Source organism: Acipenser ruthenus, chromosome 13 (genome assembly GCF_902713425.1).
Source record: "Acipenser ruthenus chromosome 13, fAciRut3.2 maternal haplotype, whole genome shotgun sequence".
NCBI classification, from domain to species: domain Eukaryota; kingdom Metazoa; phylum Chordata; class Actinopteri; order Acipenseriformes; family Acipenseridae; genus Acipenser; species Acipenser ruthenus.
In genome coordinates, this window is record NC_081201.1 from 38,518,043 (window position 1) to 38,537,392 (window position 19,350).

A 19,350-nucleotide genomic window follows, 5' to 3' on the forward strand; every position below is an offset into this window, starting at 1 on the left:
AATTGTAACAACTTAATTGAAGAAAGCAGCAGTTAATGGATTGTGGTTTCGAGTAGTGTCTTGTTAGTGTTATACCACTAAAATTTGCACTTGTTTTTATACTCTAAAAGTTTTGTTTTTTTATTTTTTTGGAAAGCATAGCAGGTCTTTGATTATAGGAAAAATGTGTTTGGCTTTCTGAGTCCAAAATAGTTAATGTCCCAGAATATGTGCCTTTTAGAACTTTTTTTAAAAATTTTTCCACAGGTATTTTTTTATTCTTAAAATAGCTGAAAGATTAAACAGATTCTTTACACTTTTTTTCCCAGTACAGTACATGTTCTGTTTCTTTGATATTATAATAATTTTACACCACAAATATACAACAAAATAAGTTAGTAAGTCTTTTTATAGTCTACCTGTTCACAAATGCCAGGATTGGAATTCATCATAGCAGTTAGCGCATTTACTTTTATCAAAAAGTAAATTATGATTTATACATTTTTCAGTTGCCAAAAATCTCCAGTCTTCTTTTTTGAATGTGTCATGATTTATTTTTGGTGATGTTTGTGCCTCTCGAGACATCTGAAGGGCAGGGTGGGTGAGAATGAAGGCAGTGTGTGCTCCATTTTAAGACCCCCTCCTCTTTTCTGCAAGTAATTATCTAAAGGTCCACATGGATGCTGCCCATCTAAAGCATGTCTAAGCTGAAACACCAGGAAGCCTTTTTTCTATATAAAGGCAATGAGAATTGTTATTTTTTTTTAAATTTTAATTTTCCATTTCCTTTCACGTAGGTTAATAACTACAGTTTTATCCTATGAACCAGTGTAACAGCAATCAGCAAAGGCAGATCTTTACACAGAAATGAACCCTGCTTAATTATTCCTTTTCATCAACTATAATAAGAACTGGTTGCCAGACTCTAGAGTGTGAGTCTCCTTTGGTGCTCACATGGGCTATATGTACCATAACTACCAAATGGTGTAGTAAATTAGATGTTTAGTCTCAATCAGTTCCTGTTCATCAATGTCATGTAAATTACAAACATCATTATTTTTCTTTTTTTTTGACAGTAACTAAGTTCTAGTAATATCTAGTTAAGCATAACACTGCTTTCTGTATTGTATGTGTACATAAATACATATGGTATTTACATCTGCATTGTACTTGCTAGAGTTTTCGTGAGTAACAGGTTTACACTGCCCCTGGTGCGCCAAATGTGCAATGTGTTTAGATTGTGTGATACACAATCAACATGCACAGCATTGCAGGAACTGTTACATTAAAGACTTACAAAAACTATTTTAGTTCAGTGGAAGAATAAAACTTGCTATAATGTAACATATGGCAAGATCGTTTAGAAAATTAAGCTACAAAAAAAGTAAAAAAACACTGAAAATAAACAATATACCAAGTAATCAGCTTATTATTGTTATTTTTTCCACTAACTTGGTTGTGATATTTTCTTCCACAAGTCATTGAGAGTATCAGAATCTAGATTTTTGGAGGAATCTGCCCATACACCATTCTTCAATTGTACCTGTACAGCACATACAGTGAATGGAAGTCATGGTGATATGCATTTTCACAACGGGACATTCTCTAATATAAAAGATAAGTAAGAAATTAAGGAGCAAATCCACAAGCTGTGGGGGAGTGATATCAGGAGAACGAAAACAATTGTATTTTATTACACGCTCTGTGTGTGTGTGTGTTTGTCTGTGTGTGTGTATTATTACACGCTCTGTGTGTGTGTGTGTGTGTTATTACACGCTGTGTGTGTGTGTTTGTGTGTGTGTGTATTATTACACGCTGTGTGTGCGTGTGTGTATAATTACACGCTCTGTGTGTGTGTGTGTGTGTTATTACACGCTGTGTGTGTGTGTGTGTTATTACACGCTGTGTGCGTGTGTTTGTGTGTGTTTTATTACACACTGTGTGTGTGTGCGTGTGTTTGTGTGTGTGTATATTTATAACACTTGGAACTTTGCCTACAGCCTTGTATTTATTCAACATTCTGAACAGATCATGTTGCAATGAATTGTCAAACAACTGCTTAATGATCTTCACTGTATGCTTTTATTGTTTTTAAACCAAACTCCTCATCACCATGTCCAGAACTCTAAACAACAGAATAGGTTGTCTCTACAGGACAACATGTATTATTTATAAGCTGTCAAATGGTATCCAGGTTATGTTATGTTATGTTATTATAATCACAGTTTCTTACTATTTGCAGTCTGGTCCACCAAAGCATGTGATCCCCCCACAGGGCTGTAAACTCAGTGAGATTCAGTGTACTGCAACACAGTCTCAACACGAGGCAAATTGTATGTCCAATTGAAATGAAAAGTTTATTACAGAAAGTTTCCCATTCTGTAGTACACAAAAAATAAACCGAAAAAAAAAAAAAAAAAATAATAATAATAATAATAATAATAATAATAATACGACAGTTATAATAATAAGACAGTTATAATGTTGACCAGTGGATTTCAGTGTCTCTTCAGCATCCTGTATGAATGACACTTTGAATGGTGCAAAAATACTAAGAAGTGAAATTACATTAGTTCTGCTATGTCTAAAAAGTTAGATGTGGTTCATTAGGAAATTAAGGGGTGTTAGTAGGTTAACTGATATCTGAGAAGACTCAAGTATCAAGGATTCTTAATATCACACAATGTTAAATGGTACACTCGGTAGATTGTTATATATACAGTATATCTATCCTAAACTTGTTATTACATCTGGTAACGAAACATTTTCTTAATTGTTAATAGCATAACTAATAACATGTTTATAGGTTGTATAGCCACCTAGTATAACAGATCCCTAAACTATCTGCAAAAGAAAAGAGCCCTAAGGAATGTATTGAACCACAGTAAATTTACTGGCTTAAATGCTTTATGAAAACAACTGTCTTTCTGTTGCACTTTGCTTTACATAAGATGAAACATGAAAACTTGTTTTTGTGAACAAAAGCGATGCCTACCCATTCTGTTAAGTGTCCCCGTTGTGTTAACTACTAATATCTCCAAACATCTTTCAAGAAAGATGTTATTCTTATTTTCATTGATAACTTTTAGACGTTAATATTTGGGCCAGCATTTTTTTTTGTTTTTTGTTATTATAAAAAGATGTACACAAGTACTTGTTAACCCTTTGTTTTGATGACTTACAGCCCAGCAGAAACAAAACATCACAATAACTTGTTTAGAGCTAATAAAAAAGGGGAAACACTGTAAATCTGATGTATTTGACTTAAAATTATAATAGAACATTTATTGTGTCTCATGTTTTAATATATATATGTTTTTACAACATTTATAAATATCAAGAAACGAGTGAATATAAGCATATACTATTTCATTAAGTAAATGTATCCGCTACGTTTTTGTTGCTTATTACTGATGATAATGGAATGAATAACTATTATTTTATTTATAAATATTTCTTTTTAGAAAATAAATCAAGAGTAGTGACCATTATTGCTTATAAAGACCCTGTGAATAAACGTGTATTATGTCATTGCAACCACAGGTGAAACAATGTCTTGTAATTTGCCCAAACATCAATGTTTTTCAACAAACCTTTCAGGAAGTATTGTAAGGTCCCTCGAGTCATAGAATAACATGTTTTTATACATGTATCTCTAAGCAGAATACATAATAAAAAATACTTATTAATAATAATAATAATAATAATAATAAAATATTGTGTTGAAAAAAAAAAGTACTTTATAATGTTCCCCAGAGTTCTCAAAAAAGGACACAGTTTCCAAGATGCTACTATAAAAAATAGTTTTTTAGTGAATTTTTATAGGAAGAGAGTCAACTACAGCCACAAAACGCCTGGTCCTGGGGGAGCATCCCACTGAAAAATGCTTGGTCCTGAATTGATTAATACTTTTCTGCTTTTCTCTCCTCTACAGAGCATATCTGTACCACTAAATTAGTATTGAGTTCCATGTTTGTCCAAGCATTAGCTGTGATCCTCAGGATTAAGGAGAAGTGCTTGCATAAGGAGCGCCCCTTATGGCACTCTGTTTACTTAAGGATCATATTCAGCAGTTGGGGGCAGTTATTGAAAGAAACATTCATAGCTGTAGCCAGCCTTACATGATCGATATCTGATCCAACTGGCTTGGCATTAGCTACAAAAATAAACGCTTAAGAGCAATGCAAAACACAAAATATAGCATAGCTATTCCATTCAAATATGGAATGTTTTATACATGGGACAAGTCATCAGTATAAACCCACTGGCAAGCCCAAACATCTGTGCTTTAGAAAAGACCCCTCACTACCAAAAGCTTGGGTTTGCCATTAGTATGATATTGATGATTAATCAGCGTTTAGACTACTTAAGGACCAGACTGAACTCAACTTAGGGCAGCTGTGCCATTTTGTTGAATATGATGTTGGATAGTGCTCCAGGAAAATGTGAAACACAACCTATACCAGGGGTTTGGCAGTATGTTTGCCAAGTTGGAAATGTGTCTTGCAGTTGGCAGAAGCTAGCATATACAGTGCTTACCAAGCCTCCAAGATCATTGCATTTAAACATATTAGGTGCCTGTTTCTGAAGTCTCATTGTGAGAATCCCTAGTTGCAAGAGTCTAGTTTTAGACAAGGTGCCCATTCTAAGCTGTATTATGTGTGTGATACTGTCTGCAGCTGAACTCCCTTCTTCCCACAGTGCAGACGCCACTGACCTGCCAGGGTCTGTTCATTCGATGTGATATGTGATTAGAGCCTTGCTTAGAGATTGGGATTCCAGATACATTGTCCTGCTTTGGTAGGAAAACATGAAAACGCCTGCAAAGTGGGAGCTCTGTCCAAGACTGCAATTAGCTTTTTAATATAATCAATATTTGGGTGTTTGTGGAGGAGGGATTGGTAAATATTTTAATGCTTTTTTTTGGAAAAGTATCTGCTGCTTTGTTTGTGGCATTCCATGTTACAAGCACTCATTTGCACAGCAGAATTAATTTTATTTTGATTTCATATTTTACCTTGATTGCCCAGTATCGGTTTTTACTTGGTGTCTTTTATGGACCTGGAACCAGGTCTGGCCTCCTTCATAGTGAGAACCTCAGGATCTTATTGTAACAGACATATCTGTTGATGTGTTTTTAGGAACTGTCTTAACGATGTTATTTGAGGGCCAGTTATGTTTGTATAATCCACCGAGGAAGTTGCAGTGACCGAAGCCTTGCCTCTCTGCTGGCTTCAAGTTACCTTGGTGAATATAGTGATGCAAAGAGATAACTGTCTGAAGTGTCTGTGTACTCTGTATGCAAGACTGACTTCTTTGGGTCGTCCGAGAGCATGGCACTTGTGCCACCGACCTCCTATTCGTCCTATTTAAGTTGCAATGATTTGAAATTGCAATCGATCTTTACATCTGAGGATTTTAAAAGCGCTGTGTCTGAGCCGGATCTGCATATATATATATATATATATATATATATATATATATATATATATATATATATATATATATATATATATATATATATATTGTTTTTTTTGGTTCTTTTCTCACGCAGAAGAATCCACCAGTGTGTTGAGAGCAATAAACATTGCATTGGTCTGACACATCTCTAATGAACCAATTATAGTGCAAGATTGGGGTGTGATTGATCTTTTCAGAGGCCTTTAGGCAATCTATTGACAGAAGGAACCTAAAAGATAACTCTCTAGGATGCAACACAAGTACTGTATCAAGTACACAGCCGGGAACAGCTAGCATGCTTTATTTCAGATTCAAACCTATAATACAGTGTATGAGTTAGCAGCTAGCATGCTTTATTTCAGATACAGACCTATAATACAGTGTATGAGTTAGCAGCTAGCATGCTTTATTTCAGATACAAACCTATAATACAGTGTATGAGTTAGCTACTTCATTACAACACGTAACAAACAGACTTCTGTCATTCATGATCTCTTTAAAAAGGAGACGAAGAACTTACATGTGACAAGTGGATGAAGCTCATCTCACTGAATACTAATATTATGACACTTAAAATAGAAATCTTGCCTTGTACTGTAAGTAGTGCAAATCATATTTGTCTTGTTTCGCTTTCAGACCATTTGTTTTGTAATTCTGTGTTGTTGTTTTTAATGTGTAACCCTTTGCTGCCCAGTGTCCAATATATTTGACATTGAGAAAATAGATATTAAATAGGTGTGGGACATACCCTGGGCAGTTTTTAAACGTGTCAGATTTAGAAATTTTTCTAAATGGATTAAAAAAACAAACATTTTTTTTCTTGGAGTTTTATACAGGAATGTATACAGGATAAAGATAATGGTTGTTCAGATGGGAAACATGTTTTTATTTTAATTTTTTGCATGGTAAATGATGACCGTCCACATCAACGATAAATAGTAAGAAAGTCAAAGGTTATTCTATAACGCTGCAAGATTCAGGATCTTGGAAAAAGAGAAGACTGTGTTGCAGTCCTTACGTCTTCTTTTTCTTAGGTGTGTTGAACACGGACTTGAGCCATGAGGATTCGAATGTTCTGTACATTGAGCAATTCCTGTGCCAAGCACATGTTTAAAACAGTCAGGCCAGTCAGTTCACCTAAACTGCCCTGTGTTTATTTAAATGCAGTCTGCAAGGTATCACTAATGATATACTTCATGGCTGATTCAGTGAAGAAGATGCCCTCTTCTCTCCTTGTATTTAGATAAAGCCAATCAGTGCAGCTAGAGGAGTGGCATTTTTAAAGCCATGCTGCGGTTACAATGAAACATTAGGGTCATTTAAACCCATGTGTGTTCCAGTGTATTCCTCCTCTGAATGGATGTGTGGTGGCCCTTTTTTGTATTGCTTTGCGTAGCTTCCTCAGCAGTTGTCATCTACACCTATGAAAATAATAATAATAATAATGTCATGTTTTTCTTTTGTGTATTGGTCCTTTAGACCTGTACAATGTAAAGTCTTCACCTTTTTCAGTGTATTAACGTACATCTGGCAAGATACGGGCCCAAACAAGCACACCAGTTCCAGCTGTGTTTAGTCTACTTGCTTTTGTTCAGTGTGTGTATGTATGTATATATATATATATATATATATATATATTTTTTTTTTTTTTTTTTTTTTTTTTTTTTCAATTGCTGTTGTTGTCTGTGGCACATTTTAAAACATCCATCAAAGAAAAACCTTCCCTCATCACAAAATAGATTGTATTCAGCATGGGAAGGAATTTGATAATTTGGTCTTATTCAGCTTCACGCCTTGGCAGGTGGTAGCCAAGCCTGTGCCAGCACTGTCAAAAATCCGAAAATTACAGTGACAAAAGATTCTAATGAAACCCGTTTGACAGATATAATTAAGGTGTTTCAATTTAAAGCCTATAATACAGACTACTGGTGGGCTCCCCAAGGTCTTCACTAATTGTGTAGATTGCTTTTTAAGCTTTGAATAGTTTTATTGGATAATGAACTGTTAAGAGGTGTTAGATCTTTTCCTTAGCAGAATTTAGAGACGGAGAAAGCGAGAAAGAGACAGGCCTGAGGTGTGGTGTTGTACAGATAATTAAAAGGCAGATTTAAGTTGCAGGCTTTGATCTTGCTGTCAAGTTTTGATTAGAGCTGTAAATTCTTTAATCAAGTGTAATGTTGTTATTAGCGTCCGTGACTCTCAAATGAAGAAAAATTTGGAGTTTTGTCAAGTCCATAAAAAAACTCCTTTGTTGATGTTTTTATATGGATAACAAATTCCAAAAGAAAGAAAGAACACAAATTCCCACCAAGTGCGATTAAAATGTTGGTGAGATATTATGCCTCTCATTTGGATTTGTTTTAATATATATATATATATATATATATATATATATATATATATAAATTTCTATGCAGTGTCTGGTACAGTACAGACACTTAATAACTTATTAACTATCCTGCTCCAAACAAATAAAGGATTTTCAGAGATGTTTATTCAGGCTTGTTCATGACGCACTCATTTTAACTGCATAATCAATGCCAGGCCTGTGGTGATCACATATCATATTGATACGTGTGGAGGATGTATACATTGGACCCCTTTCCCAGCATTGACTGTATAATCAGTTATTTATATTTTACAGTCTCCTGATAAAATGACTGTAGAGGGGAGCTAGGCATTATTTCAGTAAAGCAGGTTGTGATTTCTAACATTTAAAATAGGCATATGTTACTACCCCTTATTGCTTGGAGCAGCGTAGTTCACTGACAGTTTCCAAATATGGCCCCACAGTTCTAAAGCATGGTGAGCACAGTCCTGTTAAACCTCTTTTGTTTTCAAATTAAACAGCCAATTAAATAATTCCTGGCACTTTGCTGGCAGGAAATAGGCTTATTGAATGGACATAGATCCTACTTAGGTTAAGATCTTAATATCCCAGAGTTTCCTAACTACATTCCACAAGCATAACTCGTACGTCGAGGCAATGCAGGATCATGGTGTTAATTACAATGCAGTTATTATTATTATGTGTTTATTTAGCAGACGCCTTTATCCAAGGCGACTTACAGAGACTAGGGTGTGTGAACTATGCATCAGCTGCAGAGTCACTTACAACTACGTCTCACCCAAAAGACGGAGCACAAGGAGGTGAAGTGACTTGCTCAGGGTCACACAATGAGTCAGTGGTTGAGGTGGGATTTGAACCGGGGACCTGGTTACAAGCCCTTTTCTTTAACCACTGGACCACACAGCCTCCAGTTGAGGGTTGAGGCAATGCAGAATCAGGCAAATTGCCTTCTTTATTTTATAAAGTAACCTACTTGATTGCAAGTTGGATGGCATTACAATTGCAGACATGCAATAATACGGTTTCACGAACATTGTCCAGGAAGTCTTTTCATGTCGCTAGTCCTTACCTAAAGCTGAGGGAACAGAAAGCCAGGAACAGTGGCTTGAAACCTGCTTCCAGGAGACCGGGACACCTAGTTTGTGGCAACTTTGCTGTGTCAAACCCCAAGTCTTCCCTGGTGTGCCATGCAGTGGCCAGTACCTAGTCTCCTGAAACCAAGTTCCAAGACACAAAGTGGCTTAGTGTTCCCTCAGCTTAACCTTGTTCTAGACCCCACTGGAGGAAGTTAACCAAAAGATACCTTTCCCCAGGTGAGCTGGAAGCTGAAAACCAGGATCTTTCTTTTCATGTGGTTTTAGTTAGATCCCAAATCACATTAGACAGAATCACATTACGTTTACTACATAATCCATTTTGACGTGGAGTATGTGAATATTTTTTTAATTTCTTTATGTTCTTGGAGTCATACCAGTATTCCTTATCTATGCAGATTTTCTTTCATTTGAAACATGTAAAAAAAAAAAAAAAAAAAGAATATGGGCATTACTTAAATCAAATGGAAACTGCTTTAACCAAAAAAAAAAAAAAGTGCTGCTGTTAAAATAAAAAAGCAACAAATTATTTTTTTCTCCAGCCTCCTTAAATAAATAGTTCTATTAAACTCGTGCAGCCTTGGTCATTTATACCTATTAAACCTGTGTTTCATCATCCATTATAGACTTGCACATTCGTGGGTACACTTATTGTCTGTAATAAGCATTTTAAACAGCCACTAAAAATTGTTTAGGTCATATCTAGTGCACACTGAAGGGCAGAATGAGATTTTCAAATGATAAATGGGGAAGTTGACTAGCGAACTAATAAAGATTTGTCTTAATCAAGTATGATTTGTCAGAACAGGAGCACACGAGGGTCAGGGCACAGGCAATGAATAATACAGCATTCACAGGAGAGTTGGGCCTTAGAAGAAAGGTCTAATAAATATGCTGTGATTACCCACTGCTAATTCATATTCAAAGGATGGAACTTGCCTGGTCAGCCACAAAGATGCTGAGCTGATCACTGGATTGTTAAGATTTCTTTTATGACCTCTTTTAAATTTAAAACAAAATAAATAAATAAAAAACAAGGAGAGAGACTAAGATTCCTGTCGATTCAGCATTTTTAGTGTTAACTTTACTGGAAATTCACCCCCCTTTTTGTTTTATCACTGGTAATTAAAAACTGTGGAGGCCAGCAATGAATAATATCGTTGTGCTGGTTGAAAACATTGCACAAGTTCAAAGCCAAGCCAGAATTGCAGAGGATGACATTTCTTCAAACTTGACCATTGCATTTTCAGGAACCCCTTGTAAATGAGGCCTCGGTCTTAATAGATAAACTTCCTGGTTAAGTAAATAAATACATCAAATAAATGATTAAGGTGGGAATTATTTCTGGGTGTTGGGGTGGGGTGGTCTCAACCTTGCTTATAAAGTTTATACATCACAAAACTAATCTAATGTGACAAATGTAATAAGTATTTAAAGCCATCTCTTTGGGCCTGCTATCCTGAATCTGTTGAAACTTTGTGATTTACAAAGACGTTTTTCCACTTATAATGTAAACAAATTAAAATAAATCAATAATGTAATTTAAACTGTATGAAACTAAAGTATATTCGTCATTCACAACATTTACCTCCACAAGGCCGAATGAGAATGTATTGACAGTATGTGTGCTTGGGGAGGGATGTTCTGTCTTGAAAAGCATCGAGTTAATTCTCAGAGCAACAGTTACTTAACATTAATAGGTCTCTTTAAAACCTAGACCCATCATTGGCAAACTCTTTATTCGCCCCACAGGCCTTTTTTATATGGTGTATATGTTGGATACAGACATGTAGTTACCTTCAGTAACTGTTTAGAAAATGTAACATACAACAGCGGTGTGTCATCCAGTGTCAGGGCTGCCCTTTCAGCACAGGAGAAAGAAGACCACAGCTCTTGCAGTGTAGATAGAATAAAGCAGCTCTTGTAAAATTAATGATGTCTCCAATTATTTCTCGGCGGAGGGAGTCACTGGAATGGCAGATGCCTCCATTGTGGAAGTCCCTGCTGCTGGTTGTCAAGTGAATGTATGAAGCATTGATCCCTGGGTGTCTGGAAGACAATTCATTTTGTGATATCGCAGCAGACTGGTTTCTCTTCTCTTGTTTATTGACTTTGCCAGTCACTGACGACAGGGAGAAGGATGAAAAATATAAATCGCAATTCATCAAAGTGACAATGTTTTAGCCTCAATTACAGGGCGTGATGTTGTCATATTGGCGGGGAAAATAGATTGCATCATGGGGCGCAAGCTTCTTTACAGCATTTACATGTAGGGAAAAAGCTAATTGGCTACTGGGTACTGAATGCAGCACTACTGAGATAGCTTTTAAACTGTATGCAGCAGTAGCATTACTAACGCATGCAAAATGTATGTAAAGAGAACTGCTGTTACAACTTTAAAACATGTTACATTATATCTATAAGGAGTATGGTGGTTTCCATCACTGAGCTGAAAAAAGAAATGTTTTTTAGTCACTGAAAAAATGCTTCACTGGTGTCTTGCAGTGCAAGTTATTTAGGACTTCTAATGGATTAAGTAAAGACCATTTTTTTGTTTTGTTTTGCCATTGTGGTAATTTGCAAACTAAATGATTCAGAATGTATTTTATTTATTTTTTTACACCATGGCTATCAAGCTGCCTTCAGCTATTCTGATTTCTAAGCCAACCTGGCCCTAACCAAGATGTACTGTTACGAGAGACAGGTAACAACGGTCCCCTTGTGAAACATTTCTTTGTAGCAGAGTAGATCGATCTGCAGCTAGAATATTAACTTCCTTTCTGGTCAGATAGGCAATCGCTTGTCATGTTCCTGTGAATCTGCTGCATATTCACTATAAAACATGTAAGTAATTCTCCTTCCCACTTCTGTCTGCAAAACCATGTATCTTTTGATCCAGGAACCAGGAATGAATATTTTGACACGAGTGTATGGTGAAGTTATAAGAATGTGCTTCATTTGCAAAGTACAGGGAGCAATGTGGATCCCTGGATTGACCGGATTCCCACTGTGTTGTGCTATCTGTAATTGCAGCTCAGAATGATGATGAGCCGAATTCTTGGTGTGGTCTGAGCACAGATCCTAATAAACAGGTGCCACTGGTGCAGTTCGTACTAATGGGCATATATTATATGCTATGTCAGTCGGAGTGACAGGTGGTCACTGTAGAGCCGGGCGCAGGACACGTTTGCAAAGTAGTGTGAGCAAGCTTTCAATGTAGCTGTCCCTGCCACAGCTGAAGATTGAGGGTACAGTGTCTGTAACCTCCAGTATTGTATGTTGTTGAAGCTGACACCCTGAGATCCTTCAAGAAGCTGCTTGATGAGATTCTGGGATCAATAAGCTACTAACAACCAAACGAGCAAGATGGGCCGAATGGCCTTCTCTCGTTTGGAAACTTTCTTTATGTTCTTATGTATGCCCTTTCAGAGATTAAGAACCTTATAGGGCATCAGTGTTATTCACGGACTGAGCTGTGATTGTGTATCTTCTGTCAAGCATTCCACTTTTAAGGAATAGCCTGTTTGCCAGCACATGACTGAATATAAAATCCATTGCCTTTAAAATATTCCACTGACTTAATGATACTGACACCCAGGAACCCTGCTTCGTACCACATTTCACCTTTGGGAGGCATTGTACGTACAGCTAAACATTCAGCACAGAAACCAGCAGGGACAGAAAAACATAATGGGAACATCAATTTGTGGTCAGATATCTAAGGGAAATATTTATCTTTCTGGTTACTTGGCAAGGGATATTGAAATAGGAGCTTCTAATGTATTTTACAGTCTGGGAAGTCACTTTATCAGGCTTTGATAGATTTTACAGTAAAAGAAAAAAAAAAAAGTTCATACATTCTTAAAATATTTTTGCAACTACATCCATATAAGAAGTCTATAATATCGTCTACCAGCTAGAACTAGTGTCTGTGTGTCTGTCTGTCTCCACGTAGACACAGTCAATTGTGCTGTCTGCCTGAGAAGAAAAAGTAGCTTTAAAATCATAGCTGGATTTTTCACAGTCAAAAGATATTCCCAGTGACATACCTAATTTGGTCCACTATATACAGTATACAGTTGTAGTCATAAGTTTACATATCCCAATGGAAATTTATAATTTCTAGAAAATTCTCGAAAACAAATAATATAGGAAAAAATCTTTCTGGAATGGCCTAGTCAAAGTCCTGATCTAAATCCGACTGAGAATCTTTGGTATGAGTTGAAGAAGGCTGTACACAAGAGAAGTCCTGGGAATTTGAATGAAATAGAACAATTTTGCATTGAAGAATGGTAAAAAATCACTAAATAATCATGCCAAAAGCTCATTGACAAATATCCTAGTCATTTAAAAAGAGGTTATTACTGTTAAAGGTGCCTCAACTAGTTATTCATTTCATTTCCCTTGTCAGGGTATGAATACTTTTCAATTAGCATTTTTTGGGCTTGCAAAATAAATTCTGAAATAAATAATTGTAGACATCTATTTCTTGTAACTTTTGTTCCTCATCCACAAAAGCAAAACTTTTGTATTTGTATATATATATATATATATATATATATATATATATATATATATATATATATATGTATATGTATATGTATATGTATATGTATATATATATATATATATATATATATATATATATATATTATCTATCTGTCCATCATGAACAAAAAGATCCAGTGCTAAAACTACATTCTTCTTGGTTTGGAGTTTACAGTACTGCCAGATGTAACCCATTTTGTCTCATTTCCACAACATGTTCTCAGTGAATTCAGCCTTTGAGTGCATCCCCTGTATAATACAATAATCATGAGCAGAGCTGTTTATTTTGTATTTCACAGTGCATCTGAAATCTCCACTATGATCCGCTCAAAGCCTGTTCTATTTTTCATTGCTGTTGTGGCTGTTGCATGCGTGGGATTTCAGTTTGTGGCAGCAAGGTTATCAGAATTCCAGCATAGGATTTATATTTAAAAACAAATAATTGTCTATATATTAATTGCTCTCTTAACCCCATACAGCATAATGGCCTTGAAATATTATTATTATTATTATTATTATTATTATTATTATTATTATTATTATTAATCATCCTCATCATCCTCCTCCTCTTCCTCCTAAGAATAATACATTTTAAAATGTTTCTTTGAATATTTGCAGAAAGTGCATAATATTTAATAACTTGTATATCTGTTTTTATCTATGTGTTCTTCCTCATATTATATATATATATATATATATATATATATATATATATATATATATATATATATATAGTGTGTGGACCGTACATTTTTCTCAGTTACCTGATATTGGTTTTTGCTTGCTCGGTATGTAGAAGGTACAGTCTGTAGACTGATTTACATCTGAATGGTCATGATGAACAAGGAGGTCGAGTGACTTGCCCTCAGGGGTCACACAGTAATTCAGAACCAAGAATGTCCAAGTTTCCTAAATTCAATCCTCAGACTGTTCACTGATTCGTCACAAATTCCTTCTAGAAAGTGCCAAAAAGAAACGTAGCATTAATATTCATGAGTCAGGGAGGTTTCTGATAGCCAGCTTTTCTGTCGATAGCCTGTCAGGATTTTTTAAGCCCATGTTAGCCAATGCTGGAATGATTTCAACTGCAATCCAGGAGGAGACCGTGCACACACTGTGAAACATCAAAGGCCTTATTGGCTGCTGGACAGATTATTGAAGCCAATTCTGCAGCCTATGCAGGCACTGGGGCGGCAGTGTTTTGTCCCCTCAGTGTCGAGAGGTTTGGGATGTTATTTCACAGCAACTGCAGGCTGGGTTAACGTCGGAACTCGGGCTAGGCATGTGCCAAGTTTCTGGAGTACAGCATTGGGGAATATGTTGTTTAGTGACAGGGTGTAGTAAATGCATGGCAATGTAAGAAAACATAGACAGCTGACACTGATCGCTGCACTTAGTGTAAAAAGAGGAGGATAATAAAAATAATAATAATAATAATAATAATAATAATAATAATAATAATAATAATAATAATAATAATAATTGTGCTGTTGTAATTTATGTCCACTTTAATGTGTTTGTTTTATTTTATTACAGAGCAAGTTGGCCAGGAAATTTTAGAAAATCTGCACCACGACAGAGAGAAAATACAGCGATCCAGAGACAGGGTGGGTTCATAACTAAACACAACATTGTTATTTTGTTCTGTTCAGCAATTTAGGTTGTGTTTGGGTGAGTTGGTTGTATCTTTTCAAACCCGTATGCCAGCACATTGGATTCTTCACTGAGATGCCTTGCTTTCAAATGTAAGCTGAGCTCAGGTACAGGCACTTCGCTCAGAAGCAGCTTCTGTTTTAATGTCATATAAGATACATGCGTCTGCATATTATCCAACACTGTTTAACACAGTGCTGTGAGACAGCCATGTCATGTCCAGTAAAAGCAGGAAATCTAAGTGGTGAGATGTTTTCAACCCTGTAGATGCCACAGTTTTGTGTTTCATTTTATCAAGCCTCCCAACACTTGCTGTCAACCAATCCATGCAAAACACTTGAATGCCATCTCATCTTAAATTAGCTTTGTGACTGAAAGAGCCTTTTCTCTCAGACTTGTAGCTTTGGGCAGAGCATTGTTACATCGGGTCCAGGTGCATGAGCTGGTTTAAAAACACTGTAAGCAGGTTTTAATTTCAAGACAGTGTCTCCAGAAAAAATTAAAAATAATATAAAGCAATGTTCAGAATGAGGTGTGACTGCTGATTATGCCAACACTGCTTGTGTAGTTAATTAAGGGAATTTAAGGCAGGAGTAAAACATTGTCCAGTTATATTTTCATTTTGTACAAAGCCCCTTGGAATCCAGGCATCATCTGTTAACAGTAGACCCTCTTTCAGTCAGAGTACAGGTCTCTGTACAAGGCAGGTGTTAAACTGTTAGATCCCAGTTAGGGGCCGTCCTGAAATGTGTTTTTATGAAGAATGGCTAAAAATCTCGATATGTCAACGTTTTGATATTGCAGACTATTTCAAAGGAAATAAATACAGAAAAAAAATCATTTTAAATGTCTGATGTCAGCAGAGGTTAGTATTCTCCTATGAGCCAAGACTGGTCCTCCCCTGGACATGTTTGACCTTAAAAATAAAATAAAGCTTACAGTAGATAAAAGGTGCAACATGTGTTCTCCATTACAAAAAGCTAAGGAAAAATTGGAACACTTGGATTTTGAGATGATGGTTTGCCAAATAATGCTGGGAGTGTTGTGTATGCTCAAACCATTTCCCTTTGAAGGCTAAGGGGCAGGGTGCTAATAACTAAAGCTGATTGAACGGTGGCTTGAAATCGGGTTCCAGGAGACCAAGATACCTAGTTTAAGGCAACTTTGCCGTATCAAACCCCAAGACTCCCCTGGTGTGCCATGCAGTGGCCTGAAACCTCGTCTCCTGAAACCAAGTTCCATGCCACAAAGTGGCTTTGTGTTCCCTCAGCTTAAGACATTCAGGGAATGTTATCTGAAGTGAAATATGGAAGAAGGTAGACATACGTTAAGATCAGTAGTGGTAGATGCAGTAGCCACCAAAGAGGTGCTTAACATAAAATGGGCAAATGAGAGTACCATTATTGTGCTCAACTGGATGGCTATGAATTATTTAAAAAAAACTGTATTCCCCTTGGCAGGAGATAAATGTTTTTAGCTCCCAGTGTTGACTGCATTGATTTCTTACCTGAAAATCTGTGTTTTAAAATACCTGAACTCTGCATTATCTATAACAAACCAGACCATTAAGAAGTTCAAAGCATTCTGTTACATCCCATTAGCATTAACTATTTAACAATTTACAGAGAATGAGATTTTGACGTATTGCATTTAGGTTTGTTCTCTTCAAGGTAATAATACCTGTGTATGGTTAATTTGTCTAGAACTTGCGTGCATTTCAATTATTTAAACTTCCCTTAGCAGGTTAGTACAGTAAATTTGAAGCCATTTCAAACTCCTCTCAGAAACTCTTTAAATACACACTTCAATTTTGCAGCATTGTATAAACATCTCAGGTGAAATTAGCCTGTTAACTTTACCTCAAATCTAATATGGCTTCCAATGACGTTGATGGGCAATCGAGACCAAAAAGCTTTTGAGATATGAATTTGGTACACAGGTGAGTTATATGATCCTGTCGAGTTGTAATCGTGGGTCCCTTGTGTCTTATTCCTCACCAGAAATGTCCACTTGCACTTGTATTACGATTAGCACCCTTCGTGTTTGTAGACCAGTGTTGTATTTATTATACATTGTATTCTGTTCAACAACATTTCTTTCTGTTGTGCAGCTTCGTGAAACAGATGCCAATCTGGGAAAGAGTTCCAGGATCCTCACAGGAATGTTGCGAAGGTAAGAACAAGGTAGGGTTGCCCTGTACTACTACTGCAAGCACAGCTACATACATCGAACCTGGACTGAAATTACTAATTTGGGGATTATTAAAATACATTTAAAAAAATACTACATTATATTGGAAGAAGAAAATGCAGTGTGGCTCTTTTTTTAAAGCAAAAGGTAGAAAGGTGCTTTTATTTGGCACTTTTTATATTTCAAAAGTGATGTTTGCTTTAACTACATTACGTCATTTATTAAAATATAAACTATTTATAATAGTTCCATTTTTTATTTTAGTTTTATTTTTTACACGATGACCAGTCTGTTTTTTAATGCTTTTCAGCCACTTTGAAACTCGCACTGTTAATGACGAGCAAGTACATGTAGTCATAATATTAAATTCTCTGCTAAACAGCCTATTGTGGGAGCTCTTTTCTGAGCTCAAATGAGCTGTTATTCTAAAGATCTGTTGTTACTATTTTTTTTCTCTTTTTTTCGGCAGCAGTACCTAAGGGTATAGGGATCTTCTTTGTTAAAAGGTTTTGTAAAATAAAATAAAAAGACAATTTCTCTGCAAAAATAAAAACCAATATTTTAATACAGATATATAGAGCTTTATAGGCCAGTCCAACTTCCACGAGTTTCACTTCAGAGACGAGCTTTATCCTTTTCTCAAAGCCACATAGACAGCAAGGGTTTAGAAAAAAAAAAAAAAAAAAAACATTCAGTTGAACGTCTGTCACGTCTCCATGTTACAAACTGCTTCCATTCCTGTGAACCGTGACGTTACAGTTTTGATTAAGAGTAATATGTAAATGACACCAGCTACATTTAAAATGCAGGGCAGAAAGGAAGTAGCAATTGAAATAGATGCTTCAATGCTTGTAGACAATCAAAACCAGCACGGCTTGCGGAAAGGCCCCCGGTGACGCGGACTGTAACCAATATTCTGCATATGTCTCCATTTTGTCAAATCTCATTAGGCGGTCCGCCTGCTTTATGTCATTGCAGCTGTCCAGAAATCATTCATCATTTTTAGTGTAAAGTAAATAACATGTAGTTATTTAAATAATATCATATTAATGTTAAAGTTCAGCTGTCACTTAATGGGACGACTTAATCAGACGTAGCATTTAGAAATGTGCGGTTGCACTTGACTTTGCTGGGCTTTCAGGTTAGCAGACTCAAATCAGGATTTATGAGTTTTCTGAACCAATGCGTTTCTCTGTGTTTATGCTTGATGGACTCTGTCTCTCTTGTATGAAAGCATTTTAAATAAAAATAAAGCATTTCTTAATATTGAGTTTGAATAGAGTTTGAAAGTAATTTATAACCTGGAAAATACAAAGAGACAAACTGCCTATTGTGTCTTGTTTCAGTGTTTTCTTCAGAACTGCCATGTTTCCATGTCTGTTAGACTGCATCTGTGTTAGAGCAGCAACATGATTAATTGCACTGCTCTTGTTTATATTTTGCAGCTTTAAAAAAAAAAATATATATATATATATATATATATATATATATATATATATATATATATATATATATATAATGCACTGAGTGAGGAATCCAAATATAGATATTTATTTAAAATTTTAAACTACAGATAGATAAATGCTAGAATCAAAATCTTTGGGATTGCAGAGAGTCACAGTGACTTAAACCCAAACAGATTTTGAGATCTACCAAGGAGCTTCCTCATTAAAAGTTGCAGCATGTACCAGAAACTGAAAGAGTTCATGCAAGTGTACCGGTGTTAAATAAGACCTAAAGGGTAAAGAATGATGTTAAATAAAAATGGCACACGAAGTGTGCTTGAGAAGTTTATCATGCAGAGTAAAGGGTTTAAAAAAAGAAAACCATTTTGCAAATTCTCAGAGGCATGATTTGTGTACCTTACCGGCGTTCTTACATTTAATTAGTTTGATCCAAATGATTGCCGCTGGGCCATTTCTCTATATTAGTGTGTAAGTCTGCATCTAAGTATTGTTTTTTAAAGTGGCTGCAAAACAGATAAATCCACTTTCCATTACTCTACAAGGCTTCAGTTTCCGCCTACCTCCAGTTGTGCAGTAAGCTGGAGAAAAGCGCCTTTAGCACTGATGGTAT

General features: G+C 35.9%; 1 protein-coding gene across 9 annotated transcripts in view; it reads left to right on the top strand.

Annotated features, from left to right (window-relative positions):
- vti1a (vesicle transport through interaction with t-SNAREs 1A) overlaps positions 1–19,350 on the top strand; it is a 104,738-nt gene that overhangs the window by 49,094 nt on the left and 36,294 nt on the right. For 5 of the 9 annotated variants that reach the window (XM_034031357.3, XM_034031358.3, XM_034031359.3 and 2 more), the window contains 2 exons: positions 14,968–15,038; positions 17,195–17,256. In XM_034031357.3, the coding sequence (XP_033887248.2) occupies positions 14,968–15,038; positions 17,195–17,256 (133 nt within the window). Of the gene's footprint in view, positions 1–14,967; positions 15,039–17,194; positions 17,268–19,350 lie in introns of all 9 variants that reach the window. The other 4 variants (XM_034031362.3, XM_034031363.3, XM_034031364.3 and 1 more) reach the window with 1 other exon arrangement.